At 38.7% G+C, this 24,964-nt stretch overlaps 1 protein-coding gene across 14 annotated transcripts in view; it reads right to left on the reverse strand.

Annotated features, from left to right (window-relative positions):
- Positions 1-9,389: 9,389 nt before the first annotated feature.
- Positions 9,390-24,964, reverse strand: part of ADAM23 (ADAM metallopeptidase domain 23) — an 85,249-nt gene continuing 69,674 nt past the window's right edge. For 5 of the 14 annotated variants that reach the window (XM_041124287.1, XM_030017841.2, XM_030017842.2 and 2 more), the window contains exons 25-27: positions 20,042-20,132; positions 16,782-16,836; positions 9,390-12,658 (exon numbers count right to left, since the gene is read on the reverse strand). In XM_041124287.1, the coding sequence (XP_040980221.1) occupies positions 12,545-12,658; positions 16,782-16,836; positions 20,042-20,132 (260 nt within the window). In that variant the 3' untranslated portion in view covers positions 9,390-12,544. Of the gene's footprint in view, positions 12,659-16,781; positions 16,837-17,194; positions 18,780-20,037; positions 20,133-20,192; positions 20,342-24,964 lie in introns of those variants that run through there. The other 9 variants (XM_030017851.2, XM_030017846.2, XM_030017847.2 and 6 more) reach the window with 6 other exon arrangements.

The following is a 24,964-nucleotide window of genomic DNA, read 5'->3' on the forward strand; positions in this document are numbered from 1 at the left end:
TACAGAGCTACTTGGCTCCACAAATACTTCCTGAGCCTGCTACGCTCTGTTCCCTCTGAACCAGAGCACTCATATTCTATTTCTGGGAAAGAGGTTTTTGATAATTGGATTCATCACCTCAACCTCCTAGTGGAGAAGAAACATAGAAGGATTGGCCATCTCATTTGGTTCCACGTACTCTCCCTCAGTAAAGCTTTCTGTGCCCTTTTTAGGCTATCGATAATCTTTGTTTCATTGCGCTGCATGATGTATTCCCCTGACAGCCAATGTTCACGTCTTCAGTGGGTCTCCATATCTTATGAATGAATTTAGTTCTGATGGGCTGTAGGTCATATCCAGAGTCATTTGCCAAAGGATATTTTTATCAAGAAAAGTTGATTCTTTAACTCATAGATCAGAGAGAGACTTCAGATCATATAATGCTACAGAAATGGCTTTATTTCTACCAGAAAAATATCAAAATAAAATATAAGCAAATGTTAAAATGATCAGGCTATAGGAGTAGGGGATGGGAAGAGAGGAAAAGTAGGAGGCCATCTCACTGGTATTTGTATTTTGAATAGAGTAAAGGCATAAACAACTATGTGCAGGGTTGCTTCCTTTCTGCATTTGCTCCCTGCAAACCCTCCAATGTGATTTAACATTAGCAGTTAACAGGCAATGCCTTATGGTTGCTTGAGCTAAGTAAACATTTACAATTTAAAAAGAAATTAAATTCAGCACTAAGACAGAGAGAGCAATGTGTGATGGTACATACAGCTTGCCTGTTGCTTCCGTAAGCAGCCACACCTGGACCCAGTATTAAGCTTTGTAAAATGATCTGCATGATGAAAGAGGCCTGTTTAAGCCTTAATCCAAAAAATGCTTTAAAGACATATTCTTAGCTGAAAATTTGTATTTTGCTGAATTGAGTTCCAAATTATCCCAGCTTTGTGTGAAACCTGGCTAAGTGACAGCAAAGGCAAAATTTGTGGTTCTCAGAGGAGGGAAACCCCAAAGGTCTGTTATTTTTAAATTCATGGTACATGGCAGAGACCTGATTTTTCTTCAAAACCCACAAAGGCAAAGTGGGGAATCTAAGTCCCATTTATACCTTTTCAAATTCTCTTTTAAGCAGGAGATTAAACCGTGCTTAAAATTGGCTCCCTGACAAATATACCTAAGAGCTTCTTGGAAACGAAATGCTTATGCCTGATCCAAAGTCTGTTTGTGGATATTTTTTATTAATTTTTAAAATGATATTTAGAGGGCTTTGAGTCAGGACTCTGAGTGGACTCAGAGTTACGCTACTGCCTAGCAAAAACAATGAAAGCCTCTGAATGCAAAACTTGTTTGAAAAGTAGAGCATTGATTTAAAAAAAAAAAAAAAAATTTAGCTAGGAAATCATATAGCATAGTGACCAGTCTGTATTCTATTATCAGGAGACTGATGTTTTGTAAGTGGAAACAGGGGCAAAATTGAACAAATTCTTCACCAAACTATTTGATCACACCCATAGTCCCCATCCAGGATGGCTTGTGTAACTCTTGATGAGTAGTCTGTATCAAAATGCTGGTATCAAAACATTGTTTTTTACACTTTTGATGTCAAGTCTTCCAATTTTTTTTTATTTTTTTTTTTTTTCTTCCTGGTGGATTGAATCTACAGTCGCAAAGTGTTTGATGACCCCACACTGCTCTAAACAGTCCTCTGGATCTATTCTCTGTTGGAATGGCCAATAGCAAAGTCAGTGGATGTGATGTGACACTTAACCAGTTCTAACTGGCGAGAATCTCTAACTGGGAGAGATGTAGTTACTGAAACATAGAAGTCTTCAGTGCTATACAGTATAGGTGATGACCTGAAACATCTCCATGGAGCTAGCAGACAAGATGTGGGACAAACAGAAGACCAGTGTATTTCTGGGCCAGGAGCTGGAGCCCTGTGGACACCCTGGGATGTCTCTGGCCTCTGCCTGGGAAGTGGTCTCAAGGCCCTAATGACTTAGGCAAGCTTTGTGGTGCTCTGCTGCTGTTGTTTTGCTCTGCCAGGACATGCTTCTGCGCTTTGTTGGAATTAATGGTGTTCGAGAAGTGGTGGTGAAAACAGTCCTCTGGAGGTCTGTAGTTCAAACTTCTGCTTGAAGCGGGTCTATTACCAACACTAGATCGAGTCAGCTGTGGCTGGACTTCTGGTGGAAATTATTTTCCCACTATCTAGCTTGAGTTTCCTAGTTTGTGGCTATTGCCCCCTGTATGGCTCTACCAAGAAGAATTTGGCTTTGTTATCTTCACAATTACTTGAAGGGAAGTTATAGACGTTTTTTAGATCGTCCCTTAGCCACCTCTTTACCGGGCCCAACAAGCCAAGTTACCTCAAGCTGTCTTCAAGAGGTAGCAGGAGCCCGTCGTGGTTGCGATCTGTTGTTTGGCTCTGTGAGAACATGTAACACCACCGTTGTCAAAGGGCTTCAGTATCTCGCCTAACAGAGCTTGTTAGTGCCTCTGGCTTGTCACCTTCTTTGGCTAAACCTTAGCCAGTTATAAGTTGCAATATTCTGGTATTTCTTTCCTGATGCATGCTGTATCTAGCTATTCTCCTTGCCTATAACTTTAAAAGGCAACTTTTTCACTGCTCTAAGTCCTACCTTTAAATCTGCCTAGAATGTAAAGTCTAATTTCTTGATTAATTTCTAGATTATTTGAACACATAGATTTTTGTGACAAACTTAAGTTTAGACCACAGCTTGAATTATGAGGAAGTGTTTGTGGTATTTGTCTGGAATACCACTGGGTTTTGCCAGTTGCTACTAACTGGTAACTGCTTGTGTACTCAGAGATGTGTGTACAGATCTTCACTGTGAGCTGGTGCTGCCATTAGTATTTCATATAAGAAAACCAGGCCAAAGCCCATCTAATTTTTTACAGGTTTTCTAGTTCTTAATCTCCTCTTGATAAATCTGATGTTAGGTGATTATTTGTGTGGCATGCAAGCCATGCAGTGTGTTTTGTTTGTTTCCCCACTTGCCATCAAGCGGGTCATATTCCTGTTCTGGTTTTCCTACTGTGTGGCAGATCTCTAGATCTTAGTACTTAGAGGTTTAATTCTTATTGCTACATCTTCTCATCCTGTTTCAGCAGTGTGTAGGGACCTTGTTTATTAAGGCCTTTCGAATCACTGGTATATTTTGGCCTTAGGGTAAACTGGTGAAGTGTGCGTCCTTTTATCTCCACAGGTTTGTGCTTCCACTAGAAGGTATGAGGAACTGCAGTTCCTTATTAGAAAAGATCCATCTTTCTTTAATACAGAGGTTTTCCTACCTCTCCTTGTCTACTAGCTGTCATATGCAAGCAGTTCTGTCACCAGGGGCATATTTGGAGTGTTTTCCCAAGAGTAAATTTAGGTGCCATTAGTCAGAAGTTTGAAGTGGCTTCGTCATTGACACTGATTCACTAAATTAATTCGTGAAAGAGGTAACATTTCTTGTGGCAAATGTATTTAACACAAGCTTTGAAAAGACATTTGGAAAAGACTTTTGAAAACGTAATTCAGTGACATGTGGCGCTATAAATGCAAATGACCTCTGTAAAGAATGTGACTATGAACCTCCCATATTTTTACCCAGACTGAAACATTCCAAGAAAATAATAAAAACCCCCAAAGTGATTAATATAGTACACTAAAAGTTAACTGTTCATGTCCTGTGGGCAGGTTGTCTCCCTTTAACCATTCAGTGCAGTTTTTAGAGAGCTTTTGATTAATTTTAATGGCATTCAGGATATTTATATTCAGACGACTGTTAGTTTTTGAATTAAGGGATTCATTGCCATTTGGGTGTTGCACTGATATCTCCATGCTCAAGAATAAAGTCATTGGTTCTTCCCGATTTCCCCCCACCCCTTCCTTCTGCAAGAACTCACAGGCAATAAAGAAATCCTTCTCACCTTCAGGCACTCCAGGCAGAAATGAGAGTCACCCTGGGTATGTCACGGTTAAAAGAACAGTTTAGTGAAACATGCTTTCATAAAACTGTCATTAATATCTAAGAAAGCAAGCCTATTATGGGATCAATTTCTTCCAGTGTGTTACAGCCAAATCTTCTGGGGAAGTAAAACACTTTCACAGTGTGTTCTTTCTTGCAGGTGAGTAGGTAATGTGATCTCTCCTACCTTTTCTTGCTCTAGGGGTGTTTCTTTCCTGCAGATCTCGGGAGAAAAGGGTGTTTGAGCGTGCCTGTCTCAGGGCAGCTTCTATGCTGTGCCAGTGGGCCAGCCAGGGAAGTGTGCCAGCCCTGCCACTGTCACGCTCACCCTGCAGCGCAGGCGCTACCCCGGCAGCCAGGACCCGATGCTGGGACCCTGCACATCCACATCTGAAGCTGGTTTTGGGGAAACTAGTCCGCAAGAAGCGGGGGGCAGCAAGGTTATTTCAGGCCAAGAAATGGGTTACAGGATGTTCTGGAGAGTAACGAGGATATTCTGTCTCCTGTGAAAGGGATGGACTTGTGGGTTCTTCAGCTTTTGTTAGTTACCTGCTGATTCTTGGATAGTCCAGCAAACAATCTGCTTTATTATATGTTCTGCTACTAGTTCTGGCCTAGGGTTCCTTGGGACTCATAAAGTACTTGCATCTCGCTAAACCAGAGATGTGATGCCTTATACATACACTAATGCTACTGCTGTTGTCAGATGAAAATGGTTGTTTCCATGCAAAATCTGATTAGAAGTGTTGATATGTTGTCATGCATAACTTATTCACAGGGAAATCTGCCTCCTTAAATGATTTTTCCAAGTGAAGTAGTACAAGCTCTGTTATTCAGTATACTTAGACCAGACAAATCCCATACATTTTCAGTAAGGAACAGTGTGATAGAGGCAGATAGAGCATTGATTTTTTTTTTTTTTAAAATTTATTTTATTTTTATTCTTTTTTTTTTTTTAATTGCTCAGACCACTCAGCCTTTGAAATCCCCATTTTTCTTTCACAGACATACCCTTTGAATCCTGTTCTCAAAGGAGATGCTACAAAGGTGATACTAGAGTGGAAATTCTAGGTAGTAAGTTTATCTTTAAATCAGAGCTTCTGGAGAGACCTTAATTTGATTTAACAAGGTCCTTCCTCTCCTGTTCTATTTTTAATTAGGTATGCCTAAAGAGCAGCACATTTCATGAAGAATTATAACTGTTTTGAATGCCTGTGTGCAGGGTTGTCATAAATGTATCAGCCAACCAGCTCTGCCTAAAATCAGAGCTCCCTGGGCTAGGTGCTAAAAGTCACCTTTGAGTAAGATAGTTCCTGTCCCAGAGATCTTATGTTTGAAGTGAAAAATACCCAGCTGAATCACAGGAAGGAAAACTGAAGTAAAATATTATGGGACCTGAATCTTTTACCTACCTGTCCGGCTGTCTGATGCAACAACACACAGTCTGGATCCTGCTGTGTAAGGGAATTGTTTTTTTTTCTTCAGTTTTCAGTCCTGAGTTCAGGGCCTCCTCATTAAACAAAGGAGAACTTAAAATTTTTAATTTCCTGAAGCTTTTCAGTGAATGCTGGAGGGCACTATAATAGTTCAGTTTCTTGGAACTGCTTTCTCATTACACAGAAATTCTAGTCAAGCATGCATTGTCTGTAAACTATGTTATTGTTAACAATATCTGTAAGAGTAACTTCATAATGGAGCAAGTCTTGCAATAGCAATACAGAGTTCAGATGTGCCTGAAAGGAAATGGGGGAGAGTGACTGACTCCGAAGCAAACAGGCTTGCTTGTGCACTTCACATCTGATTTCATTGTTGTGCCACCCTTACTTAGAGCGGGGCATGCTGACAAGGGAATAGGTCTGGGGAGGAAATGGATGGTCAGAACATGTCAAATGCCTACATAAATATATGAATGGAGTATGAAGGCTTAGACTGTATTTTGAAAGTAACTTGAGCCTTCTCTTTGAAAGCGCTGAGTGAGACTGCTTAACGCAACCGTGAGCACTGCTACAGCAAGTTCTGTACAGTCATTCTCTAATTTATACAGTTATTGGTGTGTTTTGGAGTGAACTAGATTGCTATAAATCGTGTTTTGGGAAGAGGTCCTTGTTAGGAAGATAAACATCTCTGTTTACATAATCTGAAGAGACAAGTGGAAGCATACTTTGTGAGACTGCAGTAAGGCTGATATTCAGACTTTGCCAAATATAAGTGCTATGGACAGTTGGAGCTTTAAGTATCCACAATGCTGCTGCCACACAGCTCGGCACACTGACCAGTGGAAAGCAGGGTGGGTGTTGTGCCGGCATGATCTGGGCTCTTCCTTCAGATTGACAGCACAAGGTGCCGTTCAGCACAGCTCCCGTCGCCTCTGTGCGAGGGTCCTTGGGACATTGTCCGTGGTGAGTCAAAGCTGCAGGCTCACAGGAGAATCAGGTGGTGCTGCTAGTGCTATCTTCTTCTGTAAACCCCTGGGTGAGGGGACTTCCACTTGAGCAGGTCTGCAGCTCGGTAGCTAGCTGGGAGGGGAAAAGGGAGTTGTTTCTCTCGCAGGCAGGAAAGTGCCTCTGCTGTTACAGGTACTGTGAGCTATTTGGTTGTGCTGCAGCTCCACAAGGCATCACCTGGATTAAGATATACTAGAGGTTGATCTGTTCAGTTTTCTGGAATACTAAATGCCCCTTTCTGGGAATAGTAAGGCTTTCCTGTGCTGATCAGGAGTGTTTCACCGTTCTGTGAATCCATAGCATCCTAAGTAACAGGCGTATCAAAGAGTCCCCTCTAAAATATCTACTATGTATCTCCTCTTTAAACCTCAACCTCTACAGTCCAAAGACCTAATCTATGGAAAGCTGTCCTGAATTAATAAGGTCAGTGCTTATTCTGTTCCAAGGCAAATTGTCAAATTTGTATCTTGGATTAATGTGTAAGGGCAACATGCATAAGGATATTGATTCTTGTTTCCATATAACCACGAATATGCACAAAATACTTTCAAAGGAGTCAAATGGGGAAACTTGGATCTGTCAGTTGCTAACCCAGTGCTTCTTGCAGTTGATATGGAAGCAAGTTTAGCACAGCTGCCATGAAGTTACTGTTTTTTAATTTCTCTTAAATTAAAGCTTATGCAAATAGCACTAGGTTTGAGGTATCTAGATGCTTTTCATTCTTGAGAAGAAGCTGGTCATCATCTTAGCTGGAGATGGGAAACCGCTCAAAATTACTATTTGCTTGTGACATTATTTAGCTGGACACTGTGGGTGAGACTGCAGAGGAGCAGTGCATGTTTCTGTGTGGGGGCACTTCCTTTCCGCAGAAGAGGCGAAACTGATCGTTATGGAACCACAGCATGTTACCAGTCTGTAATGTAATGGGCGTGTCATATCCTCATGCCTTGGTCATGAGTTAAAAGCACAGCTTTAATAACCTGCACTGCTCTCTCTAGCTGCAGGACTTCAAGCCATAGGTAGTGCAGATGAAAACCTATTGCTTCACAGTCCCAAAAGCAAATTCAAAGCTTATAATATTTGGTCTGATGGCTGAGGAAATCTGTCAACATGTGATGTATGAACAGTTAGAGAATTTTTTTTCAAGTGGTGCAGTGTTGTGCTTGGGAAGTCTGAGAACTGGACTTGGACCGGTAGATCTGTTCTGGTTTCTGCCTCTCCACAGTTAAGTGTCAGGTAACAGCGTCTATCCTAAAGAGGACCAATTCCTGGGCCAGTGCTTCAGATTAAACCCAGCCTTTGGTGGGGGGACGACTACTGGGAGACTGAGGCATTGGTTAGGTCAATGCTGAAAGCAGCAGCTTCCCCCCAGCTTGTACAATGGATGGTGAGCACGTAAAAAACATTGTTAGCTCCTTCATGCTTGGAGTTACCAGCTTTGGTGGGGAAATTCTTGTACTGGCTCAGAAAGTGCCACACTAAAGCATGGCCTGTTATACCACTAGTGGTAAAGATGAGGAGGGTCCCCTGATTTATGACAAAACCAAGCTCTTTTAGAAGAAAATTTTCACAAGAACAAATAGACTGACACTCAGTTTCTGGGCTTCTACAAATAAGAGCATTCTGAATTATGCTACCTTCAGCAGTCTGTGGTTGCCCAGAAATAATACGTGTTAAGTGGATGTCTGTGCTGGTCTGACGTGGAGTGCTTGTACTTACCTAGAGGGCCGTATGTCCTCTTGCATTACGCACTTCTGCTAAATAACTTCTTCAACAAACGTAGAAAAATGTGAAGATGTGCTGCTGTGCTTGCTGCGTTCTGAACAATAAATCTCTGAACTGAATTATGGTATGTGCAGCTTTAAGATAATGTTTCTGTGACCTTTTGCTTTCAATAGTACTGGTTTGAGCATCGCTACTACTAAAATTCCCAGTTACATATTTAACTTTTTTTCTTCAAGCTTTCTGAGGGCACTTAAACAGTCTCTATTGTATTTCCGATGGATGATTCATGTTAAATTAGTTTTTCAGTTCTTGTGGGTAGGGATCTGTAGTAAGTGCATTTTTCGGGTTTGTACAACATGACTTGCTGTTGTGTTGGTTTTGTTCTTAATAGTAAGTGCCCCAACAAGACCACTATTCATATTTTGTGCTGTAATTATGAAAGTTTTCAAAAACTACTTACTACAAGAATTTTTCTTGTGAAATCAAAAGCAGATACGCATCTATCTATATACTGCGTTTGTATTCATATACTGCAAAGGGCTTAGCTCCTATTTTAGGAATGACTACTATAATTACAGCCAAAATGTTGCATGTTCATACTGAGTTTACAGAAAAATCCTTCTATATCCAAATGACAGGAAATAAAGTGGATGATAGTGGATCCGTTAATGACAGTGTTCCCTCACTCTATAGCTCTAAATGAGAAACAAGCTTTCATACATAACCTTGGGAGATACTACGACAACAGTGTATTTTGTTTCCCTGTCTGAAGCTGGAGAAAGCAAAAAAAAAAACAAAAAGGGAAACTGAGTTTCATTCAGTAATCCATTAAAATGATGACCATATTATTTGGTTATTATGAGGGCTTCAAAATATTTTTTAAATAATTACAGCATTTGAGACCTTTTGTAATTATGTAATTCAGACTTTTGAACTGCAAAAGGCTTCCCTCAACTAACCAACGCATACGGGTCTCATTCAATTCAGTGAAGGCAGCAGACAGGACTGCAGCAGGCCCAGCAACCCTCCTCCTGTATGTCTGCTCAGCCCGGCGTGCTGAGGTGCTGGTCCTGTGCACATCAGAAAGCCCGTGTGCAGCGTCCTCTTACAGACAGAACACAGTTTTAGAGATCTTCAGTAAAAGAAAACTCCAGTCAGTTTCCGCTACTATAAAGGTGGTGATATCTTGAATGCAGAAATTAAATAAAATTGAGAGAATAAATAAAGAAAAAATGACTGAAAATTAAAAACTACTCCATTCCACGTTCATGATATTTTTAATACTCATCTTGCTAAGATGCAGAACAAGGACTATTGAATTCCATTCATTAGCAGCCAACAAGACATGACTGAGTATTAACTTCAAACAAAAACTGATTTATAACATCAAGTTGTGCACTTAAAAAAATAATTACAAATCATTTTTGAAAGGAAGAGTAACAGTGGAAGCAATAATGAATATAAAACATGACTCATTCAGCTTAAAACATAACTTCAAGTATTCTATGGCATTTCCTCAGACATTTGTCTTAAATTTGTTTGTGCAATACCCATCTTTGCATAGTAAAGAAAAATTGGTTAAACTCCAGCCTTAATTAATCTGTTTCTGTTAACATGCACCTATATAGCTGTTAATTTGCCTAGCAGACTTCTCTTTTAGGAGGATCAGATCAAATCAGTGATGTCATGCAGCAAACTGGAATGAGCTATACAGTTACCACAGTTTCTTGTCCAGATGAATAGATAAATAATGGAGCGAATGTATAGTGGATGAAATGGAAGCAGTGCTGACCAGGTCTTCTTTTGATGATGCTTTGTGATGAACAAATTGAGACTAAATGGGTATGTACTTCCCAAAGCAGAGCAAAGGCGGGATGTAAAAAATCAACACCTACCAAAACCAGTTTTTTAGTTGTCTACCACCACAGAAAGCATTTCAGCCTGTACCTACTCTGAGCTGTGTTGTCACTTGCGCTGTGTACGCACAGGGCAGAAAGCGAATGTGTTCTTCCACATACACACAAAGGCTGATGAGTGGAGCACAAATTCAGCCAATGAAACTGCTGGTGTAAATAAAAAAGTTACTCCAGCACTGAACATATGTACATAGTAGTTGAGGACCACTGTGGTCTGATTTAGAACATCACATCACACACTAACAATGTTGTTTGTGAAATGCTTCTTAAAGGTTGGTTTATTACACAGGTAGGTTACGTATATCCAGTTGATTTTACTTTAATTTTTGGTAACCACTAGTGTTTCTGTTGTGGGTTACACTTGCTTTGGGAGCAGAACCCTAATAAACAAAGTTGGGGATTATGTTCCCAATCAAAGTACTTTTAGAGGTCAATAATACAGTTGCAAGTATTTTTGGTTTGCCATAAAAGTATTGTCACTAACTTCATTCTGCTTGAAGCCAGGCAGGAATTTTTCAGAATAAGATTTATAATATATATCAATGTTGACTACCTGTGTGCAGCACCTTTAACTCATAACGTAGTAAGTGTTAATGTGATTATGTTAAAGCTGTTCAAAACCTTTTAATAACTGTCAACCAAAACAATATATTGTAGTTCTCTTGTGAGACTGTTGGATTGAACATTATCATAATACGAAATATAACGAAGTGAGATTTTGTAAGTCACAGGAAATCTGCAGCATTTTCTTAATGTTTTGGCTCTTAAAGCTAACTCAGGAAATGGATTTCCACTGAACACAGGTGGAGCAAGTAGTGTAACTGGACTTCCGTTGTTACTAATACCCAACCTTTAAATTAAATCCAAAATTACAGAAGTTTTTAATTCTGAGTATCAGATGTAGCAATGAAATTTTCAGGTCACTTCACTTACATAAACTGAATTACAAAAGTTTTAAATCAAGATGAAAAGGATGAGCCAGACTGTACAGCTCTATACTTGAAGGAAGGCCTAAGCTAGACATCTTCATACCTTTCTCAAGCCAGATGCACCCAGGCTAGCCTGGTTACTAGGGGAACAGTACTGCTGCCCAGCACTTCTCTGCAAAACCCCATGTTTGTACACAAGGCATATCTAAAAGCAATCACAACACAAAACCCCCTAAAATTACATGGGATTTTGCACACTTTGTGATGGTAACTAGCTATCAGTAGCCAAGGGTCAAAGTATTAATTGTGCATTATACATTGAAAAGTGAGATGCATCAAAGAGATACAGGGAGCGAGTTAGAAATGTTGGTCACCTTTGCAAGCCGCAGAAGGCAAGAGAGGAATAACTTGTTCCAAGCTTTTAACGTTTTGTGAGTATTTTAAGGCTTATTAAGTTTTTATTTCACAGGATCTAGATGGGGAAAAAATCAGCTATAGTTTAAAAAAAAAAAAGCTTGGCACTTCTGTGATTAGTTTGAGAGGGTGTCACTTATGTTATATACAGATTTTTCTGCAATAACAGCCAAAAAAAAAGTAATCCAGACTTATAGTCAATACATAGATATGCATTTATACATTTTAATTGTTTTTGGTTTCAAGCATACAAACTTTAGATCACATCTGTTTGATGTCAGAACTCCCTGCATCTGCATGCTATTATCTGCCTTTTTGAGCAAGCCCAGAACATCTGCTGTACAACATGCTACAGAAAAAAAGGGGAGCAAAAAAACCCAAAACCAAACCCAACATCAAAAATAGATTTACATAAAGAATAGAACCTTTTTATATGGAAATCCTTTTCTCTCATATATATATTTATATATATATATATTTATATATAATCTGTGAAAATGATACGTCAAAATCTTATTTCCATATTTACACTTTTTCCTTCTTGGAAGAATTACATCCATCACTCGATAGCTTCCATACCCAACACTCCTGGCCCAGGAGACCAAAACAAGGTGGACAGCGAGCTCACAGAGCAGGGAACTCTGAAGTCCAGCGGCAGAATGCACTGTGTGGCTGGGAAAGCTATCAGAGTCTGGTATCGGCTTCCCAGTGGTTTGCATGTATTGGGCTGCAGATTTGGCTTGGGATCAGCTTGCTAGCTTGGTTGTTTGTATGTGAGCCATGCAGGTTACCCTTTCAAAATTAGCTCCTCATGCCACTGGAGTTTGATAAGAAAAAGGAAGTCATGCGAACTCAAGTGAAGTTAGAGTGCCAGCAGGCTGGGAAACAAATCTTCTATTTCATTATTTTGGAACAGTTCTCTTATTGCACTTGGTCTGTGTGTCTCCTCCTTTGTTTGAGAAAAGAAAACAACCCACCTGATTTTGAAACAGTGTGCTTGTAACACTTGTCAGTTAATGTTAACAAGAGAAAGGTGAATAGAGGAAGTATTTCGAACTTATCTCCAAAAAGGACAGTCTTCTCCTAACATCCCAACATTGTGTCTATAGTTACTGTTTCTCATGTTCTTCCTTACTGATTCAGTTCCTGTGCAGCTACAGCAAAGACATCATACCCAAAATCCAGCAGTGCAAGGAGAAGGTTTTTGAATCACATTTCTTCAGATAGGGCCTTGCTGACTTGGATCGAACCTTCGTTTTTTGACATTTCTTCCAGGTTGCATCAAAAGGAGATGAAAAGTGAAAAATGCAAGACATTAGTTAGATATAACAGGAACAAAGTCATTGCCAAGGTCATAGTAAAGTAAAAGGCTCACACTGAGACAGTTTAACAAGTAACTTTTCTGAGGGGTAACAATTTAAGGAATTTGTTTGCAGCATAGTATCAAGTATTGGTTTCCTTATGCAGTTTAAAGATCGTGCTGGCACACAGCATTCAATTAGTACTGTAGCAGTTCCAGCGGTGCTTCGCATTTGTAGAAACTCAGCCCACAGCAACATGTGTGTCCACTAGGCCAAGAAAGCATGCGTATACGTAAAGGGAATGAGTCAGAAGTGCCAGTACTGGAAATACATAAAAGCACATGGAGAACTGAGTTCTCGGAGCAAGTGCCCACCTCTGGCTACACCAGAGTTTAATTCAGTATTCCACTGTGACGAAAAAGTGAGTGCCTCTGTGAGCTCTTACCACACTATTGACCGTAACTGCTGTGACTCTTAAAGTGCAAAATATAGCAAAGACATTGCATTCGAAGGAGACTGGACAGTTTTGTAAATTGTGTGATTAGAATTTAATGTTAACAGTGGATTAGCAAGCTGGTCAGTGATATCCAGTCTCCTGCGATACTGATATCCTATGTCAAACAGCAAGACATTAGGAAGCGACAACAAAAGTTGGGTGCAACCTCCCCAGTATCTGGCTTTATGTGGGGCATCAAGCAAGGGGCTCATGCATTTAGTTTTAACATTGGGCATATGCACCACTACCGCCACCAAACCGACATGCAAAAAATACAGAACAGGAATCAGTAAATTCCCTAAAGCTACATACCAACCCCAGGATTTTCTATTTTCTGCAGCCCTGCTAACTGCTACCACTGCTACAATATTTATAAATATACTATACACAAGGTTTGCCTGGTGGTTGAAGAGACTAATGGATGTACGCAAAGGCAACTTCTTTTTGAGAAAACCTCCAGAGACTGGTAATTCTTAGACATCCTTTGTTTTGTTTTTATCTTGGGTACCAGTGCTTACGTTTTTGCAAGGTCAATGCTTAAGAACTCTCTGTTTCTGAACGATCACTGTATTCATCTTTCATTTCCCCTCTAGAAGTACTGTACTAATGCGTGTTTTGAATTAGGCTGACATTACTTCAATATCTCAACCCATCCTCCTCTGTACTACAGGTAAATTTGAGACGAGCAAATTATTTTTTCAGGCCAACTTGCAGAACTGCATGATAGGAAGTATGAATATAATATAAACTTGGTTAAATGTGAGTTAAAACCTGCTTTGCATCTGCTTGTCCTGCCAGTTCCATTGGGAAAGGACATGTCTGCTTCTCTTCCCCCTCGGCTCCCCCACTTTAAATAATTGTCTAGCATACTTGAATTCAAACACTACCGATGAGCAACTAATTAGTCAGTCCCCTTAAAACAAATCATCAATGCATGTAAAAAATCCACATGATGTAACTTGTCCTCCTACTCTAGGGAAAGTACCATATTCCAATTTGCTTGAAGAGGACAAGTCATTAGAACATACCCTGAATTACATTCTGTTATCTGAGCTTATTTTAATTAAAGAAATGGACTTTGTAAGTCTTGGAACAAGGTACAGAAGACAGATGCTATACTAGCTTCCCAGTACAACTCTTGTAAAAAAACTCTTTTGACTTCTGTCCTATCAAGTCTTTTCTAACCTGATCTCCACCAGTGTAGTATTCCAGTAAGGACCATTTGGTTGTACGACAGCTCAGCTTGCGCCCGTGCCATGGGGCAAAGTCTGCTATGCCCTCTGCATTCTGTGATCTGTCCAAACCAGCGCTAGTTTTATCCAGCAGAAATACACACTTCAAGGAATGAGATACTAACCAAGCCACTGCCTTTCTTCACTTAGGATATTCTGCTAAGAGTGTCATGTGAGAGAGAAACGTGTGAAGAACTAAACATTTAATATAAGAGTCTGAAATATGGAACATCAGGTACAGTGTCAATAAGGGAACACGGTACACATGTGCAAAGCATTAACATGAGCCTGCCACATCTCTCTGCTGCGATTGTAGCACTTCACAAGAGATAGGCAGTCAGGTGTTACTCTGCAAGAACCAGAATTCTATTCTGATTCCCTGACCTGCTTTAACAACTTAATCCCAAATTACCAACCATTTTAATACTAAAATGAAGACAGTAGTCTTACTTAAATCAGCAAATAGAACAAGTCTATCTCTTCCCCAAGAAAATTACAATAAAAAGAAAGGAAACTAGGTGAGTATCAGATTCTGGATATTTGCACCTCTTAATAGCTATGTATTACAGAAGTACAAGGTTCCTTTCAGTATGCGTCAGTAAAACGATAAGGGAGGAGGCGGAAGGGTCCTTCCTCTATGGAAGGACACATAGGAGAATGAGGCCATTTCCTAGTTCTTTGTTGTTTTATGTGGAAGATCTTAGAACATTAACTACTTTTTTGCATTTAGTGCCTCTTTAAATAATGAGGGTCAGCCTTTCAGTCTGTAATCCAACCAGAAAAATTGTCTCTAACAAAAGCAAAATTATAGGTGATTCTGAATCAAAGCAGCACACCACTGCCTCTCTAACATGGTCATCTTTACAAATGAAAAATACTTCAGTAAAGAAAAACTGGCTTTAAAAAAGGCTGCATGTATGTAAGAAATACCTTGCTGCAATCCTCTGCAATTTTTTTGCAACTAATTAGGAACGTGGTTACACAGTACATTACTTGCAAATCCATGCCTTTGTGATCACATAAATACAAAGCTTTACTTAAGCATTTAAAGATTTATCCAAACCCAGTATTTTAACCACTTCAAATAGCTAATGTCTTCATAGGCATTCCTAAAGCATGGCTCAAATGCTGAAGAAGAGCTTAAATAAATGACCTTTTGCTACAAAACCAATTCAAATTAACAAAATGAGGGACTAAAATTAGCAGCCTAAAATAAGACGTTGACCTGCCATTTCTTCTAGTAGCTTGGAAAAAAGTGAGAAAATATCTCAAGTTTGATTCTAATGTTGATGTTTGTGCAGTGGTGACTGTATTTAGGCCCATGATACATGGTTTATGGAAATGCTGGTAAGGGACCGAAACCTCCTTCCTCACAAAGGCGCCATTAGCATTCCACTGCCTTATCTTGCAGAAACTTTTGGGGTCTAAACGCATCTGCACAGACCAGTTAAAAACTTGGCATCTGTTATATCTGGGTAAGTCTTTGGTCCATCCATTAATCTTCCATTAGAACAGGGACAGAAAACCCTGCAGCTCTTCAGCTAAGAAACAATTGCTGGAAATAGAATTGTGCCTACAATCAACTCTTCTCCGTCAGCCACTTTTGCATTCTGATACAGTGAGAAGCAGCTTTTCCTGTGCATTTACACATCACTTTTACTAGCATTGCCTCTTAGCAGTGTTGCTTTATTACTAAAAATTGCTTTAATACTGTTAAAGTCAGCAACAAAAGCATTTAATTGGCTTATATTACTGTAGTAGCTTTGCAAAAGTAAGTGACTATATGCTAGGAAAAAAAGTGAGCATAGGCCCCTGAGACTGCGACTACAGCCGATGCACAGAACTACTCTAATGGTAAAAATGTCCTTCCTATATCGATTCTATATTAAACACTGTATACTGAACTCTTGCACAAACTTGCTACACCAAAATGAACTTCAGATTTCATGAATGCCATACTTCTGTACATTACCCAGCAGAGTTCAGGTAGAAATATGCAGGACTCCCTTACCACAGTCTAAACACCAACAGTGTTAAAAGTACTATGCAAGGCTCAGATGAAGTAAAATCTACTGCTTAACAAGGTTTCCACCCACAGCCTTTAACTCTAAGCCACCTGAAATGTGTAATGAGGCTCTACACCCCCTAAAATTGTCAGTTAACTTTTTTCTTTCCTGTTCTATCCACTCATTGACTTGATTAGAAAAAATAACCTAGGCTTCACTCTTGAAACTGGAAGGTTTGGGTTTTCTTATATACTTTGTTTCTCCAAACTTGCATCAAGCCTTCTTTTACACTTCCCTCCAACCCCCACCCCCCACCACCTCAGTTCATGAACAAAGTTTGCTTAGTTGCAGCTTACGTTTGATATGGACTTGACACCACAGTACCGTATGTTCATATGAACATCTGATAACCTGTGAAACAGAAATCACATCTCCCAGTTTGTAAAGCATTAGCTACCTTCTCTCTTATTTGCAGAGTCTAAGCATATCACTTACTTGCTTAAAAAGGAAAAGTTAAAATCCTCTTATTAACCTTCTCTGTCCCTCCAGATATAGCTGAAGCACAGTATCAGAGGGTCTACATGTGCTAGCCCTCTTTTGTATACAAGCTGAAAAGCCTTTTCAGTTCCCCTCTGACCCCCAGAAGAAACATGCACTTCAAGCTGTGAGCTAGGCCAGGCCAGTGTATTTGAGGTTCTGCTACAGAATAAAGAGTAAGAGCTTAAAGAGACATATCCTCTATAGGGATAACAAGCTTCTATATTTGGGCAAATGAATGACACCAGGATGCAAAGCTGAACACTTGTGAGAGTAGTTTGAGAGATGTGGAACACAAAGAAGAAATAAACCATCAAGTAAATACTGTATTGTTTCAGACTTCTAAAAATCTGTGTTCATGCAAGTTCTCAAGCGTAGGTGTCCCCAGTCAGCAGCCAGACTGCTCGCACAGCTGCTAGCCAGTGCTGCAGCACTGACGCAAGGAGCAAAGGTTGTTACAGCACAAGACAACTTAAAAAGATTCAGAGGAAGAAACTGCCTAAAGTTTTCATATTTTAATGACTTGTACTGTGTTTTCAACAAATTACCTTCTGCAATACAAACATATTATTTAGGAATGAGTATTCTATGTCTGGAAAGTATATGAATTGCTAAGTAACAGACATGTGTCTCTGATGGCAGAAAACTGGTCCAAAAGTATAATTTGACATTTATTTTTTCCAACAAAATCTAGCTCGCTTAATTCCCATGGGAACTTGCAGTATCAGTGTTTCTAATATTATCGCTTTAAGTGTGTACATTGTTGTTCTCAATAAACCAAAAATTTTAACAGAAATGTTAATGCAAGCCTTGCAGAAAATTTGGTTGTATTTATTTAAAAAGCTAATTGCAGCAAAGTGCAGGGAAAAAAAACCCCAACTCAGTTCTGCAACTAACTGAAATTTTTATGTATTGATTATATGCTTTATTTAAGTTAAAAGACAACTCTCTCCTATAAATCTGCATCTATTAGGATATGGTAGAAACAATGTAAATGTACTTGTATTAGTTAATGCTATAGAATATGTCCAAGTACTACAGAGAGTCTGTAAAAAAGGATTATTCCCAGACTAGGCCTTTACACAGAAAAAATCTTTCAATCCATCAAATGAAAAGAATCCCAATTCCTTCTTGTGTTAACACCACATGTGAGGCCATATCTGTCACTGCATATTCTAAAATACACACCTCATTTGAATTTCTGCCTCTGAACATAGATTTGATGAAACAACATAACAAATTAAAAATGCATAAATACTAAATTATTTTACTGTTTATAAATATGGAAAATACAAATCTCAGCCATATGAGACACAATGCAAAAGACACAGGACTGTATTAAAATGATGTTGTTTAGAGCTGCCCTGTAGTAACTTATAAATACTGGAGGCTGACCTAGGGATATTAATTGTACAAATAAGTGGATTTAATTTATTTACCTGAGAAGAAGCTGTACGAAAAAAAATAGAACAGCTCAAGGTTCAGTCTATCAGCAGGAATTAAAAAGGCTCATGAAGATCATTCATACACCCATGCTTAGACAGATGTTTTGACACCTTTTGTATTTAATCTTTTCTTACTAAAGCAAATGAGGAGCACTGACTCCCACAGCTGATGCATGCAGCTCTGCAGCTCTTGCCAGTGTCAAGGGGAAGCGCAGGGAGTGTTACTCCCTCAGAACAAGCATCTAGAGAAAAATGAATGCTGCAGGTGCTGGGTCTTTCTGAAAGCACCAACAGAGGCAGGCAGTGCAAGAGGAAGTACTAGTTGCCTTGTCCAGAAGAAAGGGCAAAGTCTGTCTTCTGTGTTCAGCAGGGCTGAAAGAGATTTAGAAATATTTTGCTTCTGTATGCCTGTGTAATTAAGGCCACCAGACACTAGGAAAATATAATACTCTAAACCAGAAGTAAATAAACATTTTCAGGTGACCTTTGAAAGTGAATTAACAGATAAATATGACCTGATCACTATATCCTACTTTGACAGCCACCTTAATCTATTAGGGAACAATTATGTTTTTCTTCTCAACTCAGACATGGAATATGAATATAGGCCACATAAAATATTCTCTGAAGAGTTATAAAAACCTGATTCAGGAATTATGGCTTATTGTTGTATCATGGCTTAATCTTGATTCATGTTATTGAAAAGAAAGAGCAACTTGAATACCATGAGAAATTACTTGTGCTTAATGCTTCCATGATTTGTAAGGTTATAAACATTGATTCTAAATTTAGATCCTTTTTACCAAATATGGAGCATGCATGTAAGTAGACTTGACACTACAAAAAAAGGCAAGAATTAAATACCTTTGTACAAGACTCTCTCGTGGCTTTAACAGTCACAAGCAGAAGGACTAGCATGTTACACTTCATAGTTATAAAACACATGGAACTAGAATTGGGTGAGAAATGCTTTCATCTTTCAGGAGACAGTTCAAGATTTCAAAGTGTTCTCTCTAAACCTGATTTTTAAAAAAAAAAAAAAAGTGAATTGATAATTAAAAAAAAAAAAATCAGTAACCACAAACAAAAGTTAGCTTTAGTACTTCTGAGTCAACTGTGTCAACGCATTTGTTTGTTACTGAAAACTACTCTGCTACTGCCACCACTTATCATTTACACATGAAGTCTTTAATTATAAAAATTATATAAAAATTATATAAATTATAAAAAAGTTTATCAGTTTGAAAGTACTACTGCATTCAAAATAAACACTCCTCAAGACATGTCTCTTTTGGAGTTTTTAACCATTGTAGTCAACTTCTGAGAACACCACTACTAATTGGAGGTGAAAAAAAGACCTTGTTCCCTGAGTGTTAGGGTGAACTCATGAAAGTTAAATTCATTCTTTTAATGTTCTTCAACTTTGCAACCTGATGACATCTGCTAGTTTCAAATCTGCTTCCTCCTCTTGTTCAGTGCATGCGTAATTCTTTCTCTTCAAAGCAGTTTGTTATAGTTGGGTTGCAGGGGGGAGTTAAGTTAGAAATCTTGTAGCAGGAGCTCAAAACTTAGTGATGTAAGCAAGAAATAGAAATGCCATAGCCACTGAAGAGAAGACATGCGGCATTGCTTACTTAAAGCCCCATCCTGTCCCCCCAAGGACAATAGCTGCTACCAGGATGGCACCAGCGATGGAGCCTATTATAAGATTGGTGGCACTAGGACCTGTGATAAAGGATTACGGTAAGACAGACATAAGAACCAACCACTTTACTCACGTTAAGTGAAGCAACTGAAGGGTAGTCAAACAATTCAAGGAATATAGACAGCACACAAGGTGATGTCTCTAGACAATTTCAGCAAGCCCAACTTACTTTTCTTTAACACTAAGAATGAACAAAGCTGTTGGTCTCTGCATTGTGCTATGTTGACATCTACCACAGAAAAAAATCTAGTGTTAGACAGTAAATTCCATTGTGACTTACTCCATTATTGAGTGAATGAACTATCAGCTGAGGACACTAAGATATTTGTGAATAATTCCTTAACTTAAAGGAAAAAGTATGAATACTGTATGTTTTATGACTACAGCAAATGAGAAAGAAAATAAAAATAAAAAAGCCTGGCTTTTTTCATGGAGATCCTGAAAGGTGGTAGATATTTTAATTTGAGCTGAGAGCATCTAGCACCACTTGCCAATCAGAGTCCAGACTCCCTACAGTTACGTCAATGCTAAATTTACAAACAATTGTTTGACAAAAGCAAAGGATTATATAATAAGGAACAAAAGTTGAAATAAAAGCTGTATTCCCATTAAGCTTTCCAAACATCAAAGCATCTCTTCATCATCCTCAAGAAGCTACTTAATAACAAAGTAGGGAAGGGTGGAGCAGGAAAAAAGAGCAACAAAAAGCAGCAGCACAAAATATTTTTGTGCAATTTTCTGAAGAGGGCAAGAGAACACCTGAATAAGATATTCATAATTGACCCTTAAGTGCTCTATTTACACAGGGTGGAGGAAAACTGACAATAGGCTTGAGTAACATTTTAATTGCTCTGTACAAAAATTTCCTATTAAGCAGTCTTTGATGTAAAGTTAATTGCATCTGAGCTCAAGGCAAAATGAAACCAACCCAACAGTTCTTTTGCAGCATATTGGACAGTTTTTGTTTAAACATTCACATATTCAGGAATAGCCTTCAAAAAACAGTTCTTACCTCCTATCCCAGTCTCCCCAAACCAACACTTCTACACAACAATTGAAATTTCCCTGTTTTAAATGTTCTGAAAATGAGTTTGGAAAACTGTCAGACAGCTAACACAAGGAAGAAAAAGGAGCAGCCAGAGATCAGCAAAGGAAAGAGCAAGGGCAGCTGCCACAACTGAAAGTTTTAAGCTGTTAGGTCAGTATCACAAAACCTTCTGCCCAGTCCCAGACACAATAAGTACGTGCCCTAAGTTTTAAAATGTACTGCAGAGACCTAACTTCACTGCATCCATTACATGTTTCCCGTATCAGTGCTTCTGGTGATCAGATTAGCTAAAAGAAAATGAAGTTTTAAAAATTGCTTCCTGCAATTCCTACACAAAGATTATTGAGGAATATGAATAAAAGATTTGGACTGAAAAGAAATATAGTGAGCTTTACAGATATGAGCAGTGCACAAATTTGACAACAATAATTAAATGGTAATTTTTCACAATTTGGGAAAATGTATCTTATTTGGACTTACCTTTAAAGTCACACCTGGCTCAAATCAGCAGGAGTGAGCATGGTGGAGGGTAAATCAATGCCATTCCACAGGCATTATATTGCCAATTAAGGCTTGCTTTCAACAGCAGCCTAATGAGCTACTGTATCTGACTCAGATCTATGGCTTACTCTGGATTTTACCAAACGATTGCACACTACAGAAGACTGAAAACACAGCACGTAATTAATCTGAAATAAATTTTAGAAGCCTTGAAAAATTCTAAAGCTGATTTTTTTCTAGCCATAGAATGCTATCTTCCCACAAAAGAGGTACAATGATTAACTGATAGTAACAATGTCATAACTCAGATAAGAAAGTACCAAATCGCCACTTTTTTACATCCCTCTTCTTACTATGTTCCCTGGTTGTTAAATGCTGGGGGGGAAGAATCTATTTCATAGTGCACATCCATTCAACAAACAGCAGTTTGTTCTTTCAATACAGAAAATCAATATTGGTTTTATTTATAGTAAATATGGAGAATTCAATCAAAATTTAAACAGAAGAGGGTAATATACAAAACAAGTATGTTCAGTTAATAGAAAAGTTAATGAAATTACGTTAAATAATAAATGGGTCCTGATAAAAACACTTTTCGGATCTGAGCCAATTTTATAAAGTGTCAGTGACTAAAGAAGTGATGTTCATTTTTAACACAAAAAAAGCCCTGAAAATCAAATGCCTGTGAGAGTTAGGCTATCTACTTGAGAGAGCCTAAGAGCAGAGTAAATCATACATGGCTGTAGATAAAGGCATGTCCATTCATCTGGAATAATTTTAAAACTGTTTCACAGTATGATGGGAGTGGCAGTTCCTATGAATGCAGAGAAACAGCTATTTTTCCTAGTAAAGATGCTGAAAAGGCTACATTCAAGGTAAAATTTCACTGATAAGACAACTATAATCTCATTTCTGACTTCAATATAAAAACAAAGCTGGTGGAATACTTATGATTATTAAACAGCAACCACTCGTTTAGCAGAACGGAGTCCTCCAATTAATGAATTCCAGTTTCAAAATACAGAGATTTAAGAGGATTATTGGTAAGTTGTTTTAAGACCATAACAGATTGTGCACATAAAAGTACTTACAGCAAGACTACTTTTACATGTTATACCTTACCTTAAGGATGTATACCTTATGTTTTATTAAGCATTATCAAGGAAATTGTATTACTAATAAACCAGAATTTTCCTACCAGTACGAAGCCTACTTTGCATTGGGTCATTTTAGCTAGTGACATTTATGAAGAAAAGTATAAATCAATATGTTTTAGCTAAATAAGCCTCTCTAGCCACTGGACTCTGATACTTGACATACAAACTGAAAGTGAGAGGAAGGTTTTAACAACCACCATACTGTGGGGTCATTTTCCATCCAGACTATCACAAGATGCAACACTTCTGGTATGCTTGTTCTTTCTGCCATGCTACTGCTATAACCTGCAGACACAGATTTATCAGGAGGAAGCTCCTGCAACTAACCACACCATAACTGCCTGGCACACTACCCTTTCCTGCAAGATGCTGTCTGCTTTGGCATGGCTATCGTATCATCTCTAGACATCTTTTAGGACCCTGATACAAATCCTACTGAAGGTGTTAAAAAAGAACACACCTGTAATTTCAGTGGAATTCAGATTATTCCCTAAATCTTCATCATCATCAGACAGATTCTGCAAGAATTAATATACATTGCTTTGAAACTCTGCTAGTTGTAGAAGAGGCAAGTTTCCTGCACATTGTCCTGCAGGTAACAACACACTGGGGTGGTTTGATGTTTTCTTCTCTTGCCTGTCAATATGCCAGTCAAATCCTCTGGTTTAAGTTATCAAAGCTAAGTATCCATTTTAGGATGAAATCTGGAAAAAAACCTACTCTGCCATTTTGTCCCCCATGATTACTAAGTTCATAAAGCATTAAGAAACTAAAGTTATTTCAGCACTTTGAAGAAAAGTTTGCGATTTGTAAGTGAAGTGGTGAGGAAGGAGGAAGAAGGGCAGGACCTGCCATCAGGTTGTGATAGCACCACCTCCCCTGCAGCCATTGATGGTAACAGCTACCAGGGCCTGAAGGGCATTAGGAACAGAGAGGGTTTTGTGTTCCCATGTGCTTTCTTTAAACCAAGCAACAAAAAAATAGCAGCAGCTTGCCTTGTATGTACATTTGTATCTGAAGGAACCAGAGGACAGAGAAAAAACTGATGGGATCCAGGAAAGAAGAATGGATAGAAACAAAAAGAAAAATTAGTCAGGTAGTGAGGGAGAAGAAGAGAGGAAAGATGAAGAAAAGCTGGAATTAGAGCAGAAGGATAAAGGAGCAAGAACAAATGGTCAGGGACGTTGGTCAGAGCTGAGTGGATTGAGACAGCAGGTAAGGGAAGATAAAAACAGAAGGGTACAAGGCAGAATATAAGGAAAAGGCGAATGGTCCTCAACCTGTAGGCAAATAAATATTCTGCTCCAGAATCTGGGTCCCAAACCTCTACAATCTTCACAGTCTTCAGTTTCTAGCAAACAGCTGTAAAAGCCACCAGTAAAACACAGATGCGCTCTTTCTCAAGCAGATGATCTATTACCTTCTTCCTATTTGTTTTTCTATTAGTTGTCCTCTGTGAGTGTAAAAGTCTCTACTCTTCTGAGAATCTGAGTTTCATGTAACAGTCCCGTTCAGCAACAGCTAAAAAGGTTATATCTAGGGCTGCAAACTCAGACATGCAAAATGCTGCCTACCAGAAGACTGCCTGTGCAGCCTTAATTAGAACTGTGCAGGAATGCTTTTTCACACAGCTTGATTAGAAATCACAAACTGTCTTGTTATGATTCCCCCTTCAGAGAGATGCCACTGTCACACAACAGAGGTAATAGATAGTATTAGAAACACAGTGAAGTTGGAAACCTCAGAAGAGCAGAGTAACTGCAATTTATTCTGTAGTTTGCACAGCGAACACAGAATGAAGAGCGTTCTTATATGGGCGTTTTTGTATGTGTATATGTACATACACACACATATATAAATCATAGGCACTGTTAAAATTGACGTAGTGGGCTAACACTTAAGATTACAGTTTCTTAAAACTATGAAAAGACAATAAAAATTGCTCATACATATTGTGTATATATAAATTCTATCCTTCAGCATTCTATGGCCTTAAGGTAACAGAAACCTAGCAACAGAACATTCAGAAGCTTTACTGTAAAACTAGCTGTCTATACTATTATCATCAGCTTTCATCTTCCTAGCTAGATCATGTGACCGATTATTAGACCGAAAGCCCCATAGATTGTAATAAACAATTTCTGCA

Source organism: Aquila chrysaetos, chromosome 6 (genome assembly GCF_900496995.4).
Source record: "Aquila chrysaetos chrysaetos chromosome 6, bAquChr1.4, whole genome shotgun sequence".
Lineage (NCBI taxonomy): Eukaryota > Metazoa > Chordata > Aves > Accipitriformes > Accipitridae > Aquila > Aquila chrysaetos.